This window comes from Pleurodeles waltl, chromosome 8 (genome assembly GCF_031143425.1).
Source record: "Pleurodeles waltl isolate 20211129_DDA chromosome 8, aPleWal1.hap1.20221129, whole genome shotgun sequence".
NCBI lineage: Eukaryota > Metazoa > Chordata > Amphibia > Caudata > Salamandridae > Pleurodeles > Pleurodeles waltl.
The window spans coordinates 669,587,569-669,613,584 of record NC_090447.1 but is presented as its reverse complement, the minus strand read 5'-3'; the positions used below and the strand labels follow the sequence as shown (position 1 = coordinate 669,613,584).

Here is a 26,016-nt window from a genome sequence, read left to right as displayed (position 1 = left end):
TTCATGGTGGAGCCCCCAGGGTGCATGGGATTGGCCCCCCTAATACCAGATTTGGATTGGGGGGATCAATTCCATGATCTTAGACACCTCACATGGCTATATTTGGAGTTATCATTGTGAAGCTACATATATGTATGGACATATATGTAATGCACAATTATAATGGTGTCCCCACACTCACGAAGTCCGGGGATTTGACCCTGGACAGCGTGGGGCCACTTTTGCTAGTGCAATGGTGTCCTCACACACAGTAACTTTGCAAGCTAGCCTTCAGTAAATGAAGGTTAGACATATAGCTGACTTCTAAGTTACTTAGGGCCACATTTATACTTTTTGACGCAAACCAGCGCCAGCTAACACCATTACAACACGCCAGGTGGGTGCCTTATTTATGGATCGACGGCAGCTGGCGCTGCGGCCTGGTTAGAGTAAAAAAAAAAAAAAAAAAAAAAAGTCACTCTAACCGGGCAGTGCAGGCGGAGGGAAGAATGGTGTTTGTGCATTAAAAAATGGTGCAAGTCAGATTAGAGTAAAAAATCATGGCTCTAACCGGACTTGCACCATTTTTTGACGCACAACCCCCACTGAAATGACTCCTGTCTTAGCAAAGACAGGAGTCATGTCCCCCTGCCCAATGGCCATGCCCAGGGGACTTCTGTCCCCTGGGCATGGCCATTGGGCACAGTGGCATGTAGGGGGGCCCAAGTTAGCCCCCCCCTATCCCACAATCAGTGCTGCAGGACCACTATTAGCATTTAATCTACAAGCCCTGGGCATAGGTAGTGCCACTTGACTGGATACTTACAAGTACATTAACTATGAGCCAATCCAACATTTTTTAAGGGGAAAGCACATGCACTTTAGCACTGGTCAGCAGGCCAGCCGAAACAAAGTTAGCAAACAGGAGGTCTGAAGGCGAAAGGTTAGGAGGAAAACCACACCAAGGATGCCAGGTCTAACACTCACCACTTCCAAATCAATGGCTAAAATTGAGGATGGTTGTATGGCCATTTTAACATTGTTTATTGTCATTTTAAATGTATAAGTAAATCCCAGTTCAGGGACAGGGAATGATTCAAGCATGTGACTCTATGAAAGATCCAATGCTGGAGAACAAGTCCTGTTTCTATTTGTCTCAATTATAATTCTTGGTTTCCAACACTTTGATTGTTCTTCTGTAGACAGATGCAAACGATTAACAGGGGCTTGGGTGGCATAATAAGGAAAGATGGGGGTGATCACTGGGGGAAAGACTAACAAGGGGGCAGGCGTTACAAATGACAGAACCGGTAAATGGGAGGATAAAGAGAAATCAGCAGACTGGGATAATGTAAAGCCTGTCCCGCCCACTAACTGCCAGTGGAAGAAACACAATGGAGAACACCATAGGAGTCTTCCCTACAAAGGTGGGAGAGGCTGACATGAGGGAGGCGACAATGAAAATGTATACACAGAAAGTCATAACAATGGCTTCTAAAACAAGGACCGCCGGATTATTGTTCAAACACTACCCTGAACATCACTACCTGGGACAGCCAGATGCAGAAGTGACAGAGGTCTTTACTCACTGCTCTCTGTTTTGTTAAATATCAAAATAATGTCAGAGTTGCAGTCTAAATGCGGTATCAGACCCACACACCCCCATCTGGGACAAGGGGGCAATTGGACACCATCCCCACTGGCTGCCAACCATTCAAGTATCATGGGCTGAGGAAAAGACATGGGACATGACAAGGAAGGGACAAGAGAAGAAGAGGTGAACTTCGGCATCTGACAATTCCCAAAACATCCACAGGCACTGCTCCCTAATCCGAAATTCAGGGCATGACAACACCATGAAAACATCCCACTTCCCATCATAACACTTCCACCTTGCCTAAACAAAAAGGTTAGGAAACCAAGAAAGTAGCTTAAGAGCAAACAAGCAGCAAGGGTTGCACCATGGTTCTCCAACTCCAGCTCACAATCCAAGACTGACAAGGCCCATGACTTCTTCATCTCTGAATACTATTAATAATGGGTGGCTCCTATAAATTGTGAAGCAAAAATTAACTGAAATAGTAAAGTAAACTAAACCCTGCCGATTTTGCAAAGCCTGTTGTAACAGTGCTGAAGTTGTACCACCACTTTTATCCGCTTCAAGGTGCATTTGTCTATTGTTTAGATCATCTGGAATGTAGCCCATGGCATTTCTAGTTACTTTGTTCTTTGGCAAGTTTGGGTTGAAGGACAAACCTGCTGAAGATCTGTGCATATGGGGAGAGTCAGCAGGTGAGCCATTATGAGGCAGCTGAACATGTTTACTGCAGCCCAAGTGGATGACGGGTCCACATTCAATGCTCCCTCCAAGACCGCCGTGAAGATGAACCTCTGCCCCACACACACATACACAAAAAATGAGCCTCTGTGGCTAGAATCAATTTGTTTGTGAATTAGCAAATATAAGTGAAAAATATTTTGAAGGGGTGAGGGTGTCCAGGTGACTGTGCAATTAGAGTCAAGTTGAAGCAGTTTTATCTTAGGAGAGTGAAAAAGGTTCAAAGCCAGGTGATATCCACCAAAGTATATTTAGACACACATGCATGCTGTATTCATGTGAGAACCAGACTGAGTGACAGATTCACAAAGGTAACTTACACTTTTGATTAAGTGTACTACTCTTTGATATTAAAAAACTGCACTTTTGCATCAGCTTACAATTTTGTAGAAATTTACTCTTTTATAGTAACTTACACTTTCGTAGAAAGTCAAGCACTACACATACCAACCACTTGTACTGCAACACTCTCCTACAAAAAATAATGGAGGTAGGGACTTAATACAAAAGAGTAAGTTACTCCAAAAGTGTAAAGGACATCAAAAGTGCAGTTTGTGAGTACCAAAAAGTAGTAAACTTAACCAAAAGTGTACATTACTACAAAAACGCAGTGTGTAAATAGCACTTTGTAGTACGTTTTGCAGTACTACTGCAGTTCTACAAAGTGCGGTTTGTGAGTCAAACCCAAAGTGTGCACAGAGCTTGTGCAATGGAGCAAACCATCCGTAACCATCTCTGATTTAAAATGGTAACGTGGCAAACATCATCAGTGCTGCTGAGCAGGGGATGAAAAGCTCCACAGTGGCTACTTCTTTTAGGATAAACATCATTGATAATACAACAGCCTGATCAAGGCTAGCAACTCGAGCAGGCAAACAGGTGAATGGCTAATAGACAATTGAGCAAATGACGTGAGTGTTTTTTTCTTAGTAACAGTTAGTTGTGATTAAAGGCTTGTGTTCCCGATGCAGGTGAGAGAGATATGCATTTTAGTGTATACTTACAAATATTGCAAAAGATGAAGTTGTCTGATAAACAGTTTATTTTAAACAAGTTATTCATAAAGAATAAAAGGTTCTTTTCATATAGATGGAAATCAGTCAAAAATATTAGATTACTCTAATTAGACACTCTGTCCATAGGGATAACACTAGGTTTTCTTTATCAGAGTCTTTGTTAAGTTTCAATTCTTTAACTGACACAATTCCAGTGCTCAAGATTTGTTTCAATGCCTCCATGTAGGAAATTGGAAATCGGAGTCCATTAATCTGTAAAAATATAGATAGAACAAACATATTTAGGTTAGAAGACAGTAAAATAATTGTAAGAGTATCTGCAATTTCCATTAAGCAGTGGTAAGGAATATAAAAATTTAAAAGCAGAATTAAACAGTAATTAATACACTTCCGGCTAAAACACTTCAGTGTTAACAAACAGCAAAGTTCAAATACATACAACAATACCATCAACACTGAACAAACCGACATGCTATAACTTGCAGTGGAAGCAGCGCCTGACATTCTGTTGCTAAGGTCTGGCCTAGGTGTCTTTTTCTCCACCAATTCTTCTTTTTGTTTCTTTCTACTGCAGTGGTAGCTCTTTCTCTGTAGGCACATCTCACTTCACACCTGATTACAAGTATTTTTTTTTTTTTTTTTTTTTTTACGTTTTCTGCCGAAAGAGGTAGGACCTGTATCTGAACAACAATAGAACACACACTAAGGTTGGTCAAACAAAAAAGCAATCCTTTATTATAACTTTTTACAAAGATATAAATGTTAATAAATAACTTGGTGCTCTAGTTGCTGTTAGTTATGACTCTGAAAGTGCACTGGAGCCTGCTAACCAGCCTCCAGTGCCAGTGCTCTCTCCCATAATTGGTAAATGTGAATTGGTATCCCCAACTGGCAAGTACTTTCAGTTCCTTAGAAGACCATAGTATATGGTACCAGTGGACGACAGTCCATAGGATAACATGGGCTTGCACCCAGGCAAACCTGAGTTCGCCACCTCCATTATGGTACACCTAAAAAATATCATGTTTGGTATCAAACAACGTGCCTTATCACCCCTGACTTGAATCTCGAGTTGAGGACGATTTTAGAGGTTGCCCACCGAGTTATCCAGTTTCCCTGTGCTCTGGCCTCCAGCTCGGCGTTGCTGCCACCAAGACAGGATTCTGACCCCCCTGGGCAGAAGTGTGAACACTCCCAGGAGTCAGGACAATGTCCTGGACTGGAAGGAGGTAACACCTCCGTCCCTCTCAGGAAGGCTAGTGAAGTGGAGCATCACGGTGGTGAGCTTCAAAAGACACACCACCTCTGATATGCATTCAGTCTGTCTCCCTTTTGCACCCAGGCAGATGGGAAAATGAGTTAGTTAGGAAGAGTACACCCTCACAAGGCTAGCCACACCTCTAGGGTAGGTAGCCTGGTCTGTACAACTGATGAAGACTTCTGCCATCTTGAAAAGTGGAAAAAGAGGGTTCTTGGTAGAAAAGGTGCCAAAACCCACTGGATGTGGTCACCTCAGGGTAGGATTAGCCACTGGGGCTACTAGAAACTCAGATCTGCAACAACTTGACAAGAAGAGACCCTCATCAATGACAAATGGAACCTGTACTAACAAAAGGCGTAATACCTTGAACCTGTGGCAACCTTCCTGGAACTGCTCGACTGCGCTCCCTGCTCGTCATATAATGTATTTTAACATTATATGCCAGACTGTTGCGAAAACTGAGCTCACCTTTCCCCCTCCCTCTCCCCCCAATTCAACCGACCAAACTACGCCCCTGGGTTGAGGGGTCACAGTTTAGTTGCTGATTTCTGAAGACAGATACTTAGCCTGTACTAAAGAGTTGAAACGGTGGTCCACAGAATATGCATGTGTGCTAAAGTAGCAAGATAGTGAACTCATGACTTTACAGAATGTGCCGCATAATTTAGTCTGCACTCCATAAGGTGCCCATATATATATATCGATATTGGAGTAGTAGTTCACAAAAGGGTAAGTATGGCTCATAGTAAAAAACCTAAGTCCAAGAAAACGATACAAAAACCAAAGACACATCACCTACTGGGGTTTGATTCCTGGAGAGCAACAAAAAAAATCTCTGGCAGGCTAGAGAAAACACATCGTCCACTCAAAACGAGAAGCACGCACACTTTCTCTGATATAATACTCACAGAAAGCATGAGAAGCTGAGTTTATCAAACAGAAGAATACTACATCTTGAAACTTGTGTACTACCAAGTGCTCCTCCTGTAAAAGGACCCTCTTGGCATCATGAGTGAACGCAATATCACACTCACCTTCGTCAACCTCTTCAACACTTCCAGGAGATAGTGGTAAACGAGACAAACTGTCTGCCACACAATTACTCTTCCCCGGAAGATGCAAAATCTTGAAGTGGTACATTTGTTATTTCAAAGCCAACCTTGCCAACATTGGAGTAAGGCTCCTTCCCCCTCCCATACTCAAAATATTAACCAGAGGCTTGTGATTAATACAAATTTTAAATATGCGCCCCCATATATACATTCTAAATTGTTGTACAGCCCAAGTAGTAGCTAACAACTCTTTCTCAATCACAGAATAGTTCCTCTCTGCATGAGACAAAGTATGAGATGCATATGCAATTACCCACATGATCTCTTTCTTCCGTTGAGACAATGCTGCTCCAATACCATATCCAGAAGCATACACTGATACAGTACATTCAGCAGCTTCTTCAAACGATTTTAGAAAGGATGCATTCACAATTTCTTCGTTTACAGTTGCAAACTCCTTGGCATGTATCGGTTCCCAGCAAAATGTTGCATTTTTCCTCAGCAAGGCACGGAGGTTCTCCACTTTGGACGCAAAGTTTTCCATAAAAGAAGAATAAAATTCCACCAAGCCTAAAAATGATAGCCATTGTTCCTTGCATTTAGGTTCTGGAGCTTCACGAATAGCTTTCACATGACTAATCTTATGCCGAATACCATCCTTAAAAATAAAATGGCCTAAATATTCTACTTGGCTCTCTACAAATTTGCACTTTTGATCTTTAACAGTTAGTCCGAAGTCTCTCAATGCCTGCAATACTGCCTTTAAATTACGGTCATGCTCGATTCTCACAGTATACTAATATATCGTCTTGGAACACCTTTGCACCCTTAACATTTGAAAGTAGTTTGGATAACTCCCTTTGGAAAATGGGAGGTGCACTAGCCAATCCAAATGGCATCATTTTATACTGGAAATATTCCTTCTGATGTAATAAATGCTGTACAATGTTTAGACTCAGGATTCAAATATATTTGATGATATGCACTTGCCAAATCAATAGTTGAAAATACTGTAGCATCTCAAATGGACAACATCAATTCCTGCAGGTTTGCAAAGGGAATGAGTCTACCCAAATTGCATCATTGAGTGCCCATAGGTCAACACACAACCTGAGGTCCCCACTAGACTTTAATGAAATCATAATTGGAGAAACCCATTCCGAGCATTCAATGGGTTCGATAATATCCTCTGCAAAATGGTGTTCTAGTAAAAGTTATACATTTGTGCACATCCAACAGGCACAAAGGTGTGCCTATCACCGTTGTTAATTCGTTTTCAATAGAAGAATATTTTTGTATTACATGCTCAAGGTGTGCCTATCACTGTATAATTAAGTTAAAGACAGAAAATCTTCCCAATTTGGCAAGATGGCCGCCACACACTACGTAGCGTGCTCTCTAATGGAATTTGGGCACACTCCTACCCAGAATTCCACACGTCGTTGCTGATCCAGTTTCATTCAAAACCAGGACTAGAGGCCTGCAAGCACTGCCGAAGTACTCCAGGTTAAGATAGCAGTGCGTCCTTAATCGTCGCTGGAACGACCACACCGCAGTAACGGTCCGGAACACCGAGCACACCAGCAACAGGAATGCGCGATCGCCGATTACTGTGCCAACATCGCTCCTGCCAGTCTCGTCGCCATCGTAATGAAGGTGACAACAGAGTGAGAGCAATCCTTTTATTGTAAGATAAATGCACGGTTCATTTACAGGAGCAATGTCGGCCGACGACCACCTTCCAACCACCGCTGAATGAAGCTCTCCTCTCCTTCCTTTGCGATGTAGATCGAATGTAGATCTACATTCTACATTCGATCAATCCATCACACTACCACTGCATCTAACTTTGTTAACAGAAATGCTCAGGTGCAGATTTAGAACCTAACCACGGCGAGGTTGTGCTCTGTAGCATAGAACAGGCAGGCACGCAGCCCAATGCTTTACCAGCCTAAATGGTTCTGTATATGTCCCCATGGATTTGTAGGAAATAAATATCAACCTGAATAACACGACCCCTGTAACATACATTTACGTAAACGCACCACACAGCAACAAGACGAAAGGACTGTTAATGCAACGAATGCCGCTGCAACAGTAACCTCCAGCTGTCAGTGGACACCAACACAACAATAGGCGCACAGAGGACCGGCCATGGGCACAGGACGCTGGCCTTGTACTAAGTCAGCAAACGTGTTTAAACCTTGAAAAAGAATACAAGTCACCCACAGACCTGACATAAGTACCCCTCGCTAACTGCCCAGTTACCAACAATAAATGTCGAAAGGGACAAGGGGTGCGAGTGACGCACCCCCTCCGCCACCTTTCCATCTCTTCCATCATCAGCCATTGTAATAGCTGCAGCGATCGAGAACACAGGGCACTTAATGACGACTCTTGCTCTGGTTTAAACTTTCAATTAGAGCTGCATGTTTCTTTCAAGTCTGGTGGCTCAATACTGGACAGGCGACGCAGGAGATCAATAGCCCACGCTACCTTACTAAACACAGCTGTTTCCATTAAGAGGACTCCTGAGAAGGAGTCCACTCCTGAAGGATGAATAACCCAAGTCCGAAGGTGGTCACTTGAGGATTTCATCCCCGGTGGACAGGGGAGTCGGAGGGACTAAGGCCCATATTTATACTTTTGTAGCGTCGCGTTTGCGTCGTTTTTTGACGCAAAATTGGCGCAAACTTACAAAATACAATTGTATTTTATAAGTTTGCGCCGATTTTGCGTAAAAAAACAGCGCAAACGTGGCGAAAGTTTGTGCTGATTTTGCGTCAAAAAACAGAGCAAACGCGGCGCTAAAAAAGTATAAATATGGGCCTAAGACTATCCAAAAAGCAACACAATGGAGACAGGAGAGTGGTACAAATCAAATCAAAAGTAATTCACTAGACACAGTGTGTGATCTTGGTAGAACTGTCATCTCTCGTACTTCCGCTGCCTAACTAAATTAGAAGCCTTTAAAATAGACCATAAAAGGGTGGTTGAATAAAAGTATACCATAAACTGGAGCACTCGTCTTTGCTATTCCATTAGGCAGATACACTTAGTGAATATTCCCATCCTTTGGATGCCCAACTGTAAACTAGAAACCCTTAATATTAACCTTGATCATGGACATACACATTGCATGAATTTGGCCACGCTACCATTTTTTCAGCTGTGGTTACTGAATTGTAAAATGGAGGCCCTTAAAGGGGGATCTCCGTGGGGGGTTTATTTACCAGACAAACATGAACTGGTTTTTGTTGAAATGTTCAAGGAATCTAAATCAAGGCCATTTTCTTTTTCAACTGACATATGCATAGAAGAGGTAAAAAATAGCACTACATCTCTAAAGTACGCTAGAGGAAGAAGTTATGGGGCGGCTCTTTTTATGCCTGTCTTTTGTGAATTGAGATACATTCTTGCCACATCACTAAATAGTTAATTCTGTCCCTGAGTCAATTATATTGAGTGAGCAATTAGCCGTACCAAGGTGAGTATCGATAGGGTAAACCTGGGAAGGCGGACTCTGTTTGTGGTGCTCACGAGCGATCATGTGCTTAGATCAGATTCAAACAGAAGCTACTGAATCTCCTCTCTTAGTCAGACCCTATCAGAGAGGCGACAAGGCTGGCGTGACCAAAATGTAAGCTTGTTTCCTTGTTAACTTACTACATAAATCATATAAAGCCCCGTTGTAGCGGGGTTGGGGAGCTGAGCTTTTTATGAAGTCCAGGCATTTCTGGGCTCCACATGGAATGTAGCAGGTAAGCGCCAAGTCGCACCCCTCCTCCGCACACTGCACGGGGCCCAAAGGAGAGGGTAACGAGCATGGCCGAAGAACACGTGAGTGCCAAGTCTTGCCAGAGGTCATGCATGGGACACGCAGCATACACGCCAATGCAAGGCATTTACACACGGTCCTGCCCAGGTCAATTGCACAACTGTGGACAACTCTAGGAAAGGCAACCCCACAACGTGCCTCTGAAATGAGTCATTCTAAGAGGCTCGGGTGTCAGTGTCTCGGTAACAAAGAACATGGGGAATGCCCTTTGAAAAGCAGTGACCTCAGTGGCTCTCTGCGGCGGGGGGGTTGGGGGGGGTGGGTGGGGATGAGGGGTTGGATAAACCAAATAAAAGTCCTGGGCTCAGACTCACCATCAAGACTGTAGAGACAGGAAAATGACAAACAGCGAAGTTGGAGTAAAGAAGCCTACTACAGGTTTGATATTAATACCGGGCTCTTCAATGTTGTAGCCCAGCCCCTTTTAAGTATTTTGTGTGTGTGTGTGTGGAGACCTACGTTGTCTGAAGAACAGAGCCAAGAACAGGCAATATACACTGGATGTTCAGAGTGGAGAGTAAGTGTTCCTCTCCCACTCCACTCTGCACTACCTGGGAAGGGAAACAAAGGAGCCTCACAGGAATCGGGTAACGTGATTCCTGTAGAGGCCATGGGAGAGGGATCCCCAGCAGGAGCTCAGCTAGAAGGTGCTCCCTCACCACAACAGCCTTCTTATCTCCGTTGGGGTGACCAAGAACCCTATCTCCAAAACCCATGAACAAAACATGGCGGAAGTTGTTGGCTTTAGCTGTTTTGATCAACATGAACACACACCCCCAAGTACCATGGGTCGGCCTCAATGCAAGAGGCTTTACTGGCACTCGCACCTGAAAACACCTGTGCTCAGCCTTCTGTGCTGCAAGTACGGCAACGGCACCTACCCATCCCCATGACTCCCTGGGGCCACCAAAAGCTCCGCTTCTCCCCAGACAATGTCGAAGGTGAGTGCTGGTCCCCCCACTCCCTTTCCATGGAGTTCAGATGGCATTTTGGGGGCTCGCAAGCTGCCTCGAACGGGGAGCGCAACGTCTCTTACCTGTCGCGGCAGAGGGCTGTGAGCGCACCGACCCTCCACACAGCGCAACTAGTAGCAGCCACAGTCAGGCTGGGGCGCCCATGACTCGCCTGGCAACTTTCCCCAATGCTTCTGGTCGGGTGCACCGATCCCACATGGCCACGTATTTCGTGATGCCAGCCGGCCCTGCAGGGAACTGGGGCATTGCTGCAGGTGCTGGCGAGCGGGCACCTGCGCTCCATGTTCTGCGTGTGAAGCTTCAGTGGCTCCTCCAGAGTTCACCAATTTCAGGAGCAGCGGCAGTTTAATTTGTTTTGGTGTCTAAATTAATTTATAAATCTGCTTTATTTTTATAAATTGGTGTCAGATTTCTTTTGAGTCGTGTCATTTACTTATCTTCCAGGTTGGTAATTTGAAATACTTAACACATGTTCCTCTAGTAAAGCCTGACTGCTCTTTGCCACACTACCAAGACTGAGCTCAGCAGGGGGAAGCCATGCCTTTACTTCAATCCTGCCATTGGTGCAGCGTAGACAGAGGAGTTGATGTCACTGTGAGCCGCTGACTGACTCACTGGGTGACAACATCACACCAATCAAATAGATTAGTATTGGTAAGTCTATGATTCAGTAAACTGGGTGTGGGAAGTGTGGTTGAATAATTTTACAATAATAGGAATTCCACAACTTGATAAGTATTACAACTTCAGTGAAAGTGCTTGAGAGCAGTACTACCTCAAGAAACCTGGAATATTAGTCAACACCCACCTCCTGCCAAACTCCGACAGGCAGTGAAGATATCTGTAGAGATAAAGGGAAATGTTTTGCTCAGGTTCTATGATGCGTGACAACTGTGAAGCATTTTGTTCACTAATCTATCGAAAAACATGAACTATACCTTTTTTTACATACTTTTCTCTTGGTAGCCATGATTCCACAGTGCGAACAACCATCAGCAACTGAGAAATCCCATAGAGAATACCCCTCATCAGAATGCCTTACTAATGTTGAACTAGTTTGTCATGTACATTACAGAAAGATATCCATTTCTGAAAGTCACACCTTTTGTTTGATCTATTCACTGTCTCCAGGTCCCTTCAATGTTACAACCCAATACGTTCAGCAACTGCAACAAGGGTTGGGTTGTCAGCTATGGCACAAATTATGCTCCCTTCATCGAACACCACCACACAAGCTTTCTGGACCACATAATGCAGACACCCCAAGGCAATGGAAAATTCCACAAAGGAGTTAGGCAATAGAAAACTTCAGAGAGGCAGCTGGTGCAGGTCTTTTCCATGCAAAAGCTAAAATTCTCAAGGTCCAAACTCCAAATTTCAATCCTGGCTGGCATTTTTAATTTGGGGCTACCAAAATGATAATGAGAGCCTGATGATCAGTACCAACTCTGAAAGATTTCCATATAGGAGCAAATTAATTTGGTCACAGGCCTAAACAACCATAAATAGTTGCTTACCTGGGGTAATGAAAGTTTCTGGTGAATACTCTATCTGCATGCAGATTATTCACCTGTAGAACAACCCCAGGTTCCAGAACAGACCTGGAATACTTTAAAACAATGAGGTTGATGGTAGAGGGCGCTGGACTCAGTGCTGAAAGTGACGTTAGGCAATGCCACCAACGCCATGAAGTGCCCAGCACAGTGTATCAACGTCAGTTTCCCTCTGTTTTATCTAAGCCTTGGAACTGAGAGGACAGACTGACATCAATGAAGGAATACAATACCAAAATATTGAAACATGTAGCTCATCCACAAAACAGGGAATTGGCTGGGTCGGTAAGGAATCTGCAGGTAGATTATCCACCAGAAAATTAATTACCACAGGTAAGTAACTTTTTCTTCTGATGGATACTTCTACCTGCAGATTCCTCACCTGTAGAACATACTTTACAGATTCCTCACCTGTAGAACAATCCCAAACGCCAGAATGGATCTGGAAACTTTAAAGCAATGAGATTGACGGAAGCGAGCGCTAGACTCAGTCAGCGCTGAAAGTGATTTCAGACGATGTCACTGATGCCATAAAGTGCCCACCTGGGCGCATCAAGGTCAGTTTCCCTCTGTTTTATCGAAGCCTTTGCGGCGAGATGGTGGACTGACATCAATGTAGGAATACAAAAGCAAAATATTGCAACAAAGGATCTTAGTAACTTTTTCTATAACCCATCCATCAAATTGGGACGTGGCCGGGCGGTGAGAAATCTGCAGGTAGATATAGAGTATCCACCAGAAAGTTCATTATCACAGGTGAGTAACTTTGCAGATTCCTCACCTGTAGGACAGATTCAATAGCATTACCCTGCCCAGGAGGACAGCTGATGGATGGAGAGACAAGAAAATCCTGCACAATGGACCTGTCAAAGTGTCTATCCCTGCACACTTCCACATCCATGCAAGTTTATCAAAAGTGAGCAAGGAAGCCCATGTTGCCGCCTTACATGCAATTGGAACACCTCAAGTGAAGAAATGGTTGATTTATCCATGGTGGAATGGGCCTTGATTCCTTCAGGGTGCTCTTTTCTTGCTAAGGCATAGCAGGTCTTGATGCAGAGAATGATCCACCAAAATAGAGTCGTCTTCTGTACCGCCTTACCCTTTCTGGCACCATAGTAGCCAACAAAGATCTGGTCATCCAACTGAAATACAAAGGGAGTTGGAGGAAAAAGATTGGTCAGACTGTTAAGAAAACACATGAAAGGGGTTTACACAGGGATGGCTGATCTGGCAGACAAGGCAGCTAAATAACCCTACACAGAGCCAAAGGCACATCATCCCCTTGCAACAAAGGAAAGTGCAAATTGCAGCATTTAAAGTAATTTGGCCTGCAATGGATCCACACTATTGTCTGCACACTATGCAAAGTTGACCAATCTGTTGGAATAAGCAGACTTGGTGGAAGAGCAACACGCAGACAAAATTACATCAATCACCTCCCAAGGCAACTGAAAGGAACTCAGTGGTCCCCGCTCAGTCTTAATGCAGCAAGGTGGAGGTCTCAGAGATTGGAGTGCAGAACCAATCCCCCGACTGGGAGAGATGGTCTGGCCTGAGTGGAAGGCAGAGCCTGAGACATATGAAGATGCACAGAAGGTCCACATACCACACTTTTCTCTGCTAATCTGGGACAATTAGAATGACTTGGGCCCAGTCTTGGCAAATCTTCCTGAGAACGCAAAGTATCAAGGATACAAGAAGGAAATGCATAATGCAGATTAAAGTTCCACCTCAACTGAAATACGTTCCCCCAAGGCTCCCCTCAATGGATACTGGAGGGAGCAGAACTGCTGGCACTGAGCATCTTCCAACGAGGTGAATAAGTTCACCTAAGGAGTACCCCACCAGGCAAAGGACTACCTCTGTTAGATGCCACTTGTGATCAGGAAGATATTACTGATACAGGCTCTAACATTCAGAGACCCCGCTAAGTGACTGGTGGGGAACCAGATACCTTGGCTGTGTGCACAAGACCACAGTCTCAATGCTTCCAAGCAAAGGAGATGAGAACCTACTTTCCTCTGCTAGTTCACATACCACATCACAGTTGTGTTTTCTGTCATGGTCTGGACGGACTGAACAACGATGGAGGGGAGGAAGGCCTTGAGCGCCAGCTGAGTCACCCGCAATTCCAGCAGATTGAGGTGAAGCACTTACTCTTCCGAAAACAAGAGGCCCCTGATCTCCATCTGAGCTCTCCACCCAAGGGTGGAGGCATCTGTCACTACCATAGTCACAGCTGGAGGGGGGGAGAGAAGGGCATCCTGTGAGTCAGGTTTGCCTCGATCCCCCAGCAAGCGACTTCTGCCACAACTTTGGTGGAGATCATGATGGAGTCCGACAGAAATCCCCTGTCCTGGAGCCAGTGCTTGCGAAGGCACCACTGCAGGGCCCCCATGTACCAACATGCATGCCTGACTAGGAGAATGCTGGGAGCCAGCTTACTTAATCTCAGGACTGGGACTCTTGCATCTTGCTATAAACATGGAAAAATCTATTGAATGTTCTTTATTCTATGAGGTAAGCCATAGAGAAGAGTGATGACCAGTACCAACCCTGTGAACTGGAGATGTTGAAAGGGCCACAGGTGAGACATGGGCTTATTGATCGAAATCCCAGGCCGAACAGCAGAGAATCTGTCAACTGCAAATGTCACACCATGTCCGGAAAGCTGGCTTTGAGGAACCAGTGGTCCAGGTATGGAAAACAGGGTCCAAACCGTCTGCAGTGGGCTGCAACCACTGCCTAGGATCCACTACAAACCACAAGTATTTTAAATCTCCAACGCCAGTATAACTTCAGCTAGGGTCAACATCCTGAATGTTTGCTTTTTGAGGAAGAAGTTCAGGCTCCTGAGATCCAGAATCAGAAGCAGACCGCTGCCCTTCCAGAGCACTTGGAAGAAACGTGCATAACAACTCTGGCCCTTTCAAATCTTTGGTACTTACTCCATCGCTACTTTGAGGAGCGGTTACCTCTTGCTGGAGAATGACCAAATGGTTGAGAGACAGGGAGGAATGAGAGAGGGAGTATGGTAAGAACTTGAATGAAGGGAAGGGCGCATGCCCTTTTCCGCGATTTGAAAGACCACTGATCCAAAGTAATGGCCCTTCAGGCTGGAAGAAAGAGGGACACCTGCAATCCCACAGGCTAGGGCTAGGAGAAGCAACCTAGGACATCTTTCCAGATGGTCCAGGGTTGCAAGGCTGATCCACAGTCTCTACCCCTACCACGGGCTCTGGACTGTCAGACGAGAGGATTCTGCTGCTGCTGGAGAGCTGGTGTGTGTACTGCTCGGACCAAAAGGATGAGCCTTTATGAAGCTGTAAAAGTGGCGAAAGGACTGAAGTTCATGGTCGGAGGAAGAAGCTGAAGGCCCGAAGATCGGGCCATGGCTTTACAGGCCTTAAACCGCTCTACAGCTACCAGCCTTATCTCCAAACAAGCAGACACCATCAAAAAGAAGGTCCATCAGTTTAGCTTGGACATTAGAGAGGTCCCCATGACTCTGTCAACATGCATGTAAGGAGTCATTCGGCCCATTCATGATGAGCTCCTGAAAATATTATTTAGTGTCAGAGGGCAGAATCATTTAGGCCATGTCCCACAAGGTCTGGTTGTAGTGATCACGTAGGCAGTTGGTATTAAGGGACTTCAAGGACATACTCCTTACAGCAAAGTCTCTTTCCCCAGACTTCCAAATATTTTGAATCCTTAGGAGGGAGCTTTAGAAAAGGCACCTCCCAATTGTGTCCCCGAACAGGATGCCTGGGTGACCAGGCTCTCTGGTGAAGGGTGCATGCATGGAGAGGATGGTGGGATAGCCAGGAGCAGAGCAATAATGGTGGGCAATGTGCGGACTGTCTGCTGGAGCAGAGAGAGTCTTCTCCCATGCCACGATGACAGGTTCCAATAATTCCTCACTGAAAGGGAGAACTGGTTTAGAAGAAGTCGATAAGGGCAGAAGAACCTTAAAGAGGACATCTTCATTGTTGGCAACTATAAGTCAATCACTTCTGTGACCTTTACCAAGGCCTTGTGCAGAGACACGACCTCCGGGGTTTGTGGTCTAGTGGGGAAGTCCATAGCCAGCTCAGGTGAAGTGTGTGAGACATAGGCTGAACACAGACTTTGAAAGTTAAGGGGTTCCTGATCTGGAACCAGAGAAATACTCTGCAGGGTTAGGATCTGTGCCAACAATTTCACAGAGGTCTGGCTCTATAAGCCTCCTCTGGAAGTGACCGCTGGGCCTCAATGTCACTCTGTGGTGCCATGTCAGGAGCCAGAGGAGCTGGTGATAGCAGTGAAAGAGGGGACATTGCCATCCATGGCATCAGTTGCAGCTCCAAGATGCAAAGCACCAGGTAAAGCAATGTGGCAAAGGCACTGGTTCCAACAATGAGAGACCAACTGTCTGCTGGATGGTGCTGAGGCCTTGGCAAAGATGGAACACACCAGGCTCAGGAATGCGGTTGGGTCCAATCCCAAGCTGGGAACTCAGGAAAGGCCGGGGACAGCATAGAAAGGCACAAGAGATGGATATGCAGCACTGAAGGCTCTGAGAATAGAGGTCTGCCCTAAGCCGCGTCCATACAAGGAGCAGGGCTGAGCAGAGGATCCATCGGCCTCAAGGTGAAAAACTCCAGATTCTGAGGACAAAGCCATGTGGGAGACAGAGATCAACAAAGGGACTTACATCTGGAACACTTCTCCTTCCATCTATGCTTCCTCTTCTTCTTGGTTGAAGATGAAGATGAGAGTGGAAATGATGCCGGGAATGCTCCTTGCATCGGAGTTCGTCCTTTTCCTGGGCTATGGAGAGTTTGGCCTTCCGCTCCTTAATGTCCCTAGTATGCACGGTAAGGCATGAGGAGCAGGTCTTCGAATTGTGATCAGACCACATCCACCACAGACAGATAAGCATGGGGTCCCGTAATGGACATCTGTCCCTCACAGTCACTATAGGGTTTAAACTCAGACGTTTTGGAAGGAGACAGTGAACTGTTTAATTTTCAAATTTGGTTGGGAAATTTTCTCAGAGAATGAAACTCCAGATCCACATTGAGGGCACAGAAAAAAAGGTGCTAGGGCAGTGCTTTATGACATCTGTGGCGTCGCCTGACATCACTTCTGGCACCAACTGAGTCCAGTGCCCTCTACCGGTGACCTTGTTGTTTTCAAGTTTTCTGGATCCAGTCTGATGCCTGGAGGTGTTCTACATGTGAAGAATCTGCAGGTAGAAGTATCAATCAGAGACAACCATTCTCAGGCAATGGTGTGCTTGAGTCACAGGCATAAACCTGGGCATTTGTGGGCTGCAGAGAGAACATACTTGGCAGCCTCTCAAACTCAGTGGCTTTCATTACATTGATGGTGGCTCCTGGATCAAGCAGGTAAAGGGATTTTATGTTACCAATGTCAACCTCCAGCACTAGTCCTGAGATATTGTCACCTTCAGTGATGAGGCTATTATGGATGGAGAATATTTTTGCATGCCTGCATTCGGTTTCCAGCTTTTGCCTCTATGATGATTTCACACTCACTCTTGCATTCTTTCCCGCTTTTTGCCTCTCCTCACCTTTTCCTTAGTGCTCTTTATGTCTTTTCTCCTGCTTCTCTGTAGCCTTATCTTTCCCCTATGAGGTCTTCCTGCCTTTTCCTGTGCCGCACTGCACACTTACCTACATTCCTACTGCTCGTTTTACACCTCTCCTAGCAGCTCACAGTGGCCCATGATGTCCTCCCCCCCCCCCCATCCCACAGAAGGGGTGCCAACGGGATCTCACTGTGGACCTCAGCTTGATGGCCAGCCTAACTTAGAAAAGTACCAATTCCAGCCAATCAAGCCAGGAACCGATGGATAGTGATGGACAAACAACTGTACATGACCAGCCACAACAATAGTAACCGCCTCCCGATTCCACACTTTCACGGCCCTCAAAAAGGCTCCTGCTCAACTGTTGTAGCCTGGAGTAACGCACTCCCCCTGCATGTCAGGGTCACCAGTTAAATCCTCAAGTTTTGCAAGAAACTGAAAACCTGGCTTTTCCATTCGGCTCCTGTTAGAGCAAGCACAGCTTCATCTTTTTAGCGCCTGGAACCCTCTTAGCTGAGAGGTGCACTATACAAATACTGATAACATGTGCCAGGGCCACAATGTATTTATGTTACTTGGGTTTCTAAAGTAGTCTGTCTCTGATAGTGGAGCTGTGATTCCTGTGCTTCTTCATCACAGTAGTTGTAAAATAAGCTGTCCTTTACCCGGATTTACAACCTGGTGCCAAATACGTTAAACTTTTATTCTGATAATTTTCTAGTTAAGCGGAATATGTAGTGTTGGTAATCTGCATTCTTTTTGGGCTCAAAATATTTTTACAGGTATCCTTTAAATCTTGTCAATGTGCCAGTGTCTTTTGTAGGAAGTTCAAAGTTAATACCATACAACAGCTTAAGTGTCAGATCCAGTGCAGTGGGGCAGGTCCCATTCTTTCACCTCATCCGTAAAACCGGTCCCGTCAATGGCTTCCAAGTTTTTAGATTGCTTCATGTGTAATATATCTATGGATTCAGTTAACCTGTGATACTTCAAGTGACACTTTCTCACCAGTAAATCATAACCATTGCTTGAGTGCCTCTCTGTGGGCTTTATTTTACTGCATCGAAACCTATCACAAAATGCACATATACATTTAAACAAAAAAGACTTATGGCCAAAGCTTGTAAACAGTATCAGATCTATAACTAATAATTTTGCTGGGGATAAACAGGATTGAAATATTACAAATTCAGAGAATATTAGACTGTGGATTGATTTTTGCAAGGCCTGTGGAAAGGGTAGGGGGTCTTTGCAGTGCCTCTGTCTCTCCTCTTTCTCCACTTCTTGCCTCTTTCATCTACTGTTTCTAACTCTGACACTTTTCTACTGACATCCTCCTAGACGTCTCTAACTGCAGCTCTCATACGTCATCCCCTTTCTCTTCATCACTCTCATCTCACACTCTTATTGCATCTCACACTCTTATTGCATCTACTCGGTGCATCACCCCTGACCTGGATTACGTTGATGTAAATCGGAATGCCGTTAAGTCCTTCACCTGCAGGTATGGTGCATGAGCCTATTATCTTCAGGGAGATAGGGTCAGGAAGTGTATCTGCTTCAGGGAAAGGCTCTTGGGAAAGCACATCACAACATGCAAGGAATTGTGCAGAGTGGCGTCTTAGGGAAAATGTCCTGGAAAGGCACCAGGAGCAGGGAAATCATTGGATGTGGCCAGAGGGCTGCCTCATTTGAGGGGAAATCTGCATCGCCAATGGCAACACCTGTAGGCCAGTATGCAATGAGAAATATGCATCACCTTCTGTGAAATGTACATGTGCTTATGTGTCTGCTGCAGAAAACTGTGCAATACATAAAGTAAAATATAAGTGGTCATGCCTAAAGCCAAATTCAGGGAACACTACATTATTTGCAAGGCAAATGGCATGAAGCGCTATATGCAGTGAAATGTGCACAGAGTGTGGGTTCCTCACCTGCATGGAAACGTGCTGAAGGGAGTTTCTTATTAATAAGGACAAGTGCATTGAGCAGTTAGGATAAGCACCTAGACAACAGGTTAGGTGAGTAAAAATTACTCTGCCTTTCATCTTTCACATGCATATCAACTGAGTACCCTAAAACTGGATAATAGTAGCACCTGTTAATTATAAACAGAAACGTGCGCTATGAAGCCATAGACAAAAAATATTCATAACTATGATGTATAAAAGCGCTACAAGACAACACAAATGGCAGAATTATGCTACCAAAAGAAAGGCTGGTAACATAACATAATGTGCCAGGATGCAAACAAGATGCCTTCAGGACGTGGCATAATGCAGTAAATGGCTCTGGTTGGGAAAATGCCTTTGTACATTCTGAAAGGAAACCTGTGGAACTGAAGGAGGCATGGCAGTGATGATGGTTGTTAGTGGCGCGGTACTGAGCGTCTGAGGCTTGGAGACGTCAATTCCCATGAAGCTAGCCCACAGGCCTGACTCCTGGGCCTCTTTCCTCACTTAGAGAGGCTGATGAGAGACTAATAGGGCCTCTTGCTTTGTCACAATGCCTTGACTTGGGGTGCAGTGTGCAATTGAGCCATATAATGTATATGTCCTCATTGCTTTAACCCCCATTATAAATATAGATTATATGTCAGAAGAAGACAGTCAGCATCTTTTAATTGGAGAGACAGCATGTCTCAGAAAATTCAGACAATGCAAAACCTGAGTGAAGTGACAACTGTACTTGTCCCAGAGACAACTTAAACATTTTCAGACAAGAAGTGCTCTGAGAACCGAGAGGAGACCAGGACCTACCTGCTCCCCAATCTGCCCAAGGTGCATCACCGGTCGACCTCACTTTGCAGCAGCTCCTGCTACATTCTTCTCCACCACAGGAAATCCTCCTAAGTGGCTCAGGACAGAAGGGGTATCCGGCCTCTTACAGCCTGCAGCTTTGTCTTGCCGAAGATTTAGGAACTCCAAAAATCAGAATGTAGAAATATTCATCGCAACTTCGTCTCGCAGCTCCCCGACAGGACATCTCCTCTTCTGAAACCTCTATCTGTCTTGGCCGCTGAACTTTACCGTCGCAGACACTTTCTTTGAAATTTCGTCAAAGTCTGAATGTAAACAAGCCACTTAGTGTATCTAAAACGCACTCCATCAATCGACCACAAATTTAGACTCTGGCCTGAACTTGCACAACTGGAAACAAAAGAGGAGGGCTGCCCGTATAACACCCACATACCCTGGGCTTCAACATACAAAAGTAACGGAGAGGTATATAGTGGGAAACTCTTATGCTAACGGGGAGGTATATAGTGGGGAACTATTATGTGTTATTCACAATGCCAAAATCATTGGGAATCTGATTTAAACAAATAAAATATTAAAATTAATTAAAAATATTATGCCAAACCTTTAATTACATCTAGAGTACCCCACAGTCCGTAAATATACAGATCTGTCCAAATTTACATAATGGACACTCAGTTGTAAAATTACACAAAATGCACCACAAACAACCACATACAAGCCACAAAACCTATTCAATATTAAAAATATTATCTTGTCCCTTTAAGTGATTCCACTAAAGGTGCCTGAATAATAAGCCCATTCAAAGACCACCTAAGAGGCAGTCACTGACAAGGAGAACACAGGAGAAACTTCATGGATAATTTTCCTTCTAGTCGATCCAATACATTGGCACATCTTAATCCACTTTTTAAAAGATTCCTCCACAGAAAACATCAACGCATTGTGGCCGTGACAATTTATGGCCTCTTCAGGACAAAGAAGAAAAACAAAAAGGAGCGTGGCTACAGGAAAACATATAATGAATAAATATGTACATCTATTTACAGGAACATAGCCCGCCTTCTGATCACCATGTATATTGGTCCCATATTAAGGGACCAAGGTAAAGAGTAAACTGCCTGAATATAATAGCGACTGGTAGCCTGAATGGCTTTTGCCCTACTGAAAATTATATTTTGATGTCAGCATGGATCGACCAGACCATTTTCTAATCTTTACTCCACTGCAGAGTTGACTGAAGCCCCTGCACTATCTCTTGACCTAATTGGGTCACTCGGTGACATTTTCGATCCATTACTTATCAGCATTGAGGAGATTTTTCTAGCCATACAAAAAAACTGTCCTCCATAAAGCCCCGGGGCTGGACAAGGTTGCAGGGGATCTTTTTTTGGACAGCTTAGAGGTGTGGAGCCCCTATCTAGCCTTCATTTGCAATGCCATCATGAAGGGAGCTGCTGTTAACCCATCGTGGGCAGGGGCTGAGATTATTCCTATTTTTAAGAAGGGCGATAGTGACCTACCTGCCAACTATAGACCTATTAGCCTAATTGACAGCACTCAAAAACTTTTTGCAAGGGTTATCTTCACTAGGTTGCAGAGGTGGATTTCCACCACAGAGATACTAACCCTCCAGCAAGATGGTTTTAGCGAGCAAAGCAGCACTACTGACCAGGTATTCCGCCTAAAGCTGCTGTATGGGAAGTTTGTCCACTGAGGGCAGGGGAGCCTCTATGTGGTGTTGGTTAAATTTAAAGTCAGCATTTGACCTTATATCTTAATCTAAGCTTTGGCAGGTCTTGGCTGACATGAGAGTCCCTCTTTATTAAAATGATTATAAGGTTACACAAGAACAATTTTGCCCAAGTCAGATGTGGGCATAAAGGGGAATTGACAAATACTTTTCCAGTAAATATGGGGGTCAAGCAGGGCTGTGTCCTTGCTCCCACCCTTTTTACGCTATTCATTAATGATTTGGCAGATTGTATGGCTCAACGCAAGTCTGATGCACCCTATTTAACAAATATCAGGGTACCGGCTATTATGTTGGCCAATGGCATGCTATCTAAATCTCCCATGGGTCTCCAAAAAATTCTTGACAGATTTGATAGTTTCTGCAAACTTAGGGGCCTAGATATTAACATCGCTAAAACACAATATATGGTTTTTAACCCCTGTTCATCCACATGCCCAAACCCAATGCTTAGAGGGTCACCACTGGAACGTGTCCACATATTTGACTTCCTGGGAGTTACCTCACTGAAAATTTCAACTGGCAAAATCACATGGTAGAGCGTAGACTCAAGGTAGAGCAAACATCGGGGGGTTGTAAAGATGCGTGAAGGTTCTCAATTCCATTCGATCTCGCCAGCGCTGCAAGTATAAAATCAGCAGGTGTTGAGATCTGCTCTATATGGTGTCGAGCTATTAAGTTATAGGGATGTATCCACCTTAGCAGCAATCAAAAAACTGCTTCATGCATCAATTTGCAAGACTCCCCATTAGTTCCCCATTGCTCCCCCTTAGGCTTGGCTTGGGTTTTAAGAATGTCTCAGGTAAAGCTAGCTTAATGACCTTATTCTGTTGGAGAAGAGTCTGGGCAATGCCTGAGCTGAATTCAAATCAAACTGGCTTAACGGAGGTTTTACGGATGGCGGGTTCTGGCAATCATGCAGGGTGAAACGTGAAGTTAACCATTGTAAATATTGGGTTGGCTCGTTTATGGGATGTACCACTGGAGGACTGCTTGATATCTAAAGGTCAAATAATAAGTGCTTTTTCGCAATACAAACTTAGTTTAGCACAAGGCTGGGCACCCTGACAGCAGCATTCTTCCAGCAAAAGGATAGCTTTTAGGCAGAACTGATTTTGGATGAAATTGAGCCCGCTACTGTGAGGAAACTGAATTTGCAATTGAGATATGGATCTCTGCCGCTTGCTTCTTTTACTGGTAGTTGGAGGTGGGGGGCATGGAGCTGAGAAGTGTCCGCTATGTATTGCTCCTAATGAATCACCTGCACATGTTTTATTTTTTTGTCCTGTATACCAGTGTATTAGGAGGAAATGGATTTTGCCTCTTTGCTGATATCTAGGTGTTAGACCTGTCAGCCTTAGGGTAGTCTTCCCCCAAAGTTTTGCCTGCTTGCCTCCGTTCTGTCTGTTTTTTTGCTCTGTTGGCCTTAGGACTCTGTGCACTTTACCACAGCTAACCAGTGCTAAAGTGCATGTGCTCACTCCCCTAAACATGGTTTGATTGGCATATACCTGATTGGCATAGTTAATTTACCTGTAAGTCCCTTGTAGACTAGTATACCATATTCCCAGGGCCTGTAAATTACATGCTACCAGTAGGCCTGCAGCACTTATTGTGCCACCCACTTAGACGACACTCAGCTCATCCTCTCCCTCACGAGGAACCCCGCAACTGACAAGAACAACCTCCACACCGGACTCCACGCTATCGCTAACTGGATGACACCAAGCCACCTCAAGCTGAATTCAGAAAAGACCGAGATCATCATCTTCAGCCCCAACAAGTCAGCATGGGATGACTCCTAGTGGCTGGCCACCCTGGGGTCACCCCCAACGCCCACCACCCACGAACGCAACCTCAGCTTCATACTAGACTCTTCACTCTCCATGACCCAGCAAGTCAACTTCATCTCGTCCTCATGCTTCAACACCCTTCGAATGCTCCGCAAGACCTTCAGGTGGATTCCTGTGGAAACCGGAAGAACAGTCACCCAGGCCCTCGTTAGCAGCAGACTGGACTACAGCAACGCCCTCTACGCAAGAACAACAGCCAAGCTCCAGAAAAAACTCCAGTGCGTCCAAAACAGCTCAGCACGTCTCATCCTCAACCTCCCTCGCCACAATCACATCTCTGCCCACCTCAGGGACCTCCACTGACTAACCGTCAACAAAAGGATTGTCTTTAAAATCCTAATCCACACTCACAAAGCTCTCCACGACACCGGACAGGCCTACCTCAACGATCGACTCAACTTCCACAACTCGACACACCAGCTCCGCTCCGCCAACCTCGCCCTCGCAACAGACCCCCGCATTCACCATATCACAACCGGCGGCAGATCTTTCTCCCACCTCGCCGCTAAAACCTGGAACTCCCTCCCTGCCAACCTACGTATGACCCAGGACTTCCTGACCTTCAGGAAGCGCCTCAAGACCTGGCACTTCCAGCAGTAGCACCTCACCCCCCACCCCCAGCGGCATGAGACCCTTCTGGGTGAGTAGTGCGCTCAACAAATTGATTGATTGATTGATTGACTTAAGTAGTGGCACCTTACAGCTTGTCCCAGGTCTGCCACTGCAGCCGGAAGGCAGTGTCCCACTGCCATGTCGACTTGGCATTTAAAACCTCGTGCCAAGCCTTAAACTCTCTTTTTATTACATATAAGTCACCCCTAAAGTAGGCCCTAAGTAGCCCAGGAGCGCAGGGTGCTGTGTAATTAAAAATTAGGACAAGTACTTTTTAGTTTTACATGTCGTAGTCGTGAAACATTCCCAAATTTGTTTTCTCACTACTGAGAAGCCTACCCCTCTCATAGGGTAACATTGGGAATTCCTTATTAAAATGAATAAGTTGTAATTCCTAAACCAGAGGTGGTAGATATGTCATGTTTGGTACCTATGAACTTCTAATAATAAACACACTATAATGGTAAAGTCAGATTTATTATTACAAGTGTTAGAGGGAAATCTGTTAACAAAATGAGACAGATCAATACATCACAAGTGTGAAAATGCCACTTTTTAAAAGTTAACATTTTCCTGCCCTTGGTCCTCTAAGCCTGTAACCTGCCTTAGGTCACATGGCTGGGTGTAACTGACAGTTGGGACTTTGTGAATTCACCTCAGACAGTCACACAATTGGGGGATTAGCAAAGTCTGAATGGGCCATTAACTGACTTGATTTGGTGGGGGAGGAGGGGAGGCAGAGCTAAGCACAGCCCCACTTGCAACTGAATAGGCTGGGCTCTGCCACCACACAATATGGTTAATGAACCATGTATTGTCAGTGCAGCCAGCTAGGAAACAGGGCAGGGGAGGCAGGAAATTTCTGGAACTCCAGAGAACCCTTCTGGGCACTGGGGTATAATAAGCATTTGCAATGAAATGGGTCGCACATTTGCTTGAGTTAGAGCTATTAGCATTGTAAACTGCTAACCAGACTTTTCATGCCACATAAACTGAAAATAAAAAATAAAACAGTTTCACATAAGCGAGCCGACAACCGCCAAGAGTTTGAAGCAGACACTCAAAAGCAAACAGAAGTTTGCTCACAGTCAAACGTATCGACAAAAGTGCAATTATCCATGTAACAGGGTCGATGTCATGCAAAGTGCACGACTACTGCCCAGCGAGATCACACTTCCTACGAATTAAAAAGAAAAAGTAGTCCAGACACCATACTGAAAACATGGAACCTCGTATGTTTTCAACAGTTGGCCGGTGCGGTCGAGGTGGGCTAAACACTGGAAAAGGCATTACGTATGCATGCCTTTCACTAATGAAATCAAGAGAATCTTAAAAGGCAAGCCCATGAACCAACCAAACTGATGGGTGTGGCAAGGGTAAAAAGCCCACAGAGAGATTAAAACAGGGACAGAGCACTTTCTGCACTTGA

The 26,016-nt window shown here is 44.9% G+C and overlaps 1 protein-coding gene across 9 annotated transcripts in view; it reads right to left on the bottom strand.

The window, feature by feature from the left end:
* Positions 1–3,341: 3,341 nt before the first annotated feature.
* Positions 3,342–26,016, bottom strand: part of RIOX2 (ribosomal oxygenase 2) — a 1,008,555-nt gene continuing 985,880 nt past the window's right edge. For 8 of the 9 annotated variants that reach the window (XM_069204775.1, XM_069204776.1, XM_069204780.1 and 5 more), the window contains one exon: positions 3,342–3,585. In XM_069204775.1, the coding sequence (XP_069060876.1) occupies positions 3,427–3,585 (159 nt within the window). In that variant the 3' untranslated portion in view covers positions 3,342–3,426. The remainder of the gene's footprint in view (positions 3,586–26,016) is intronic. The other variant, XM_069204777.1, reaches the window with a different exon arrangement.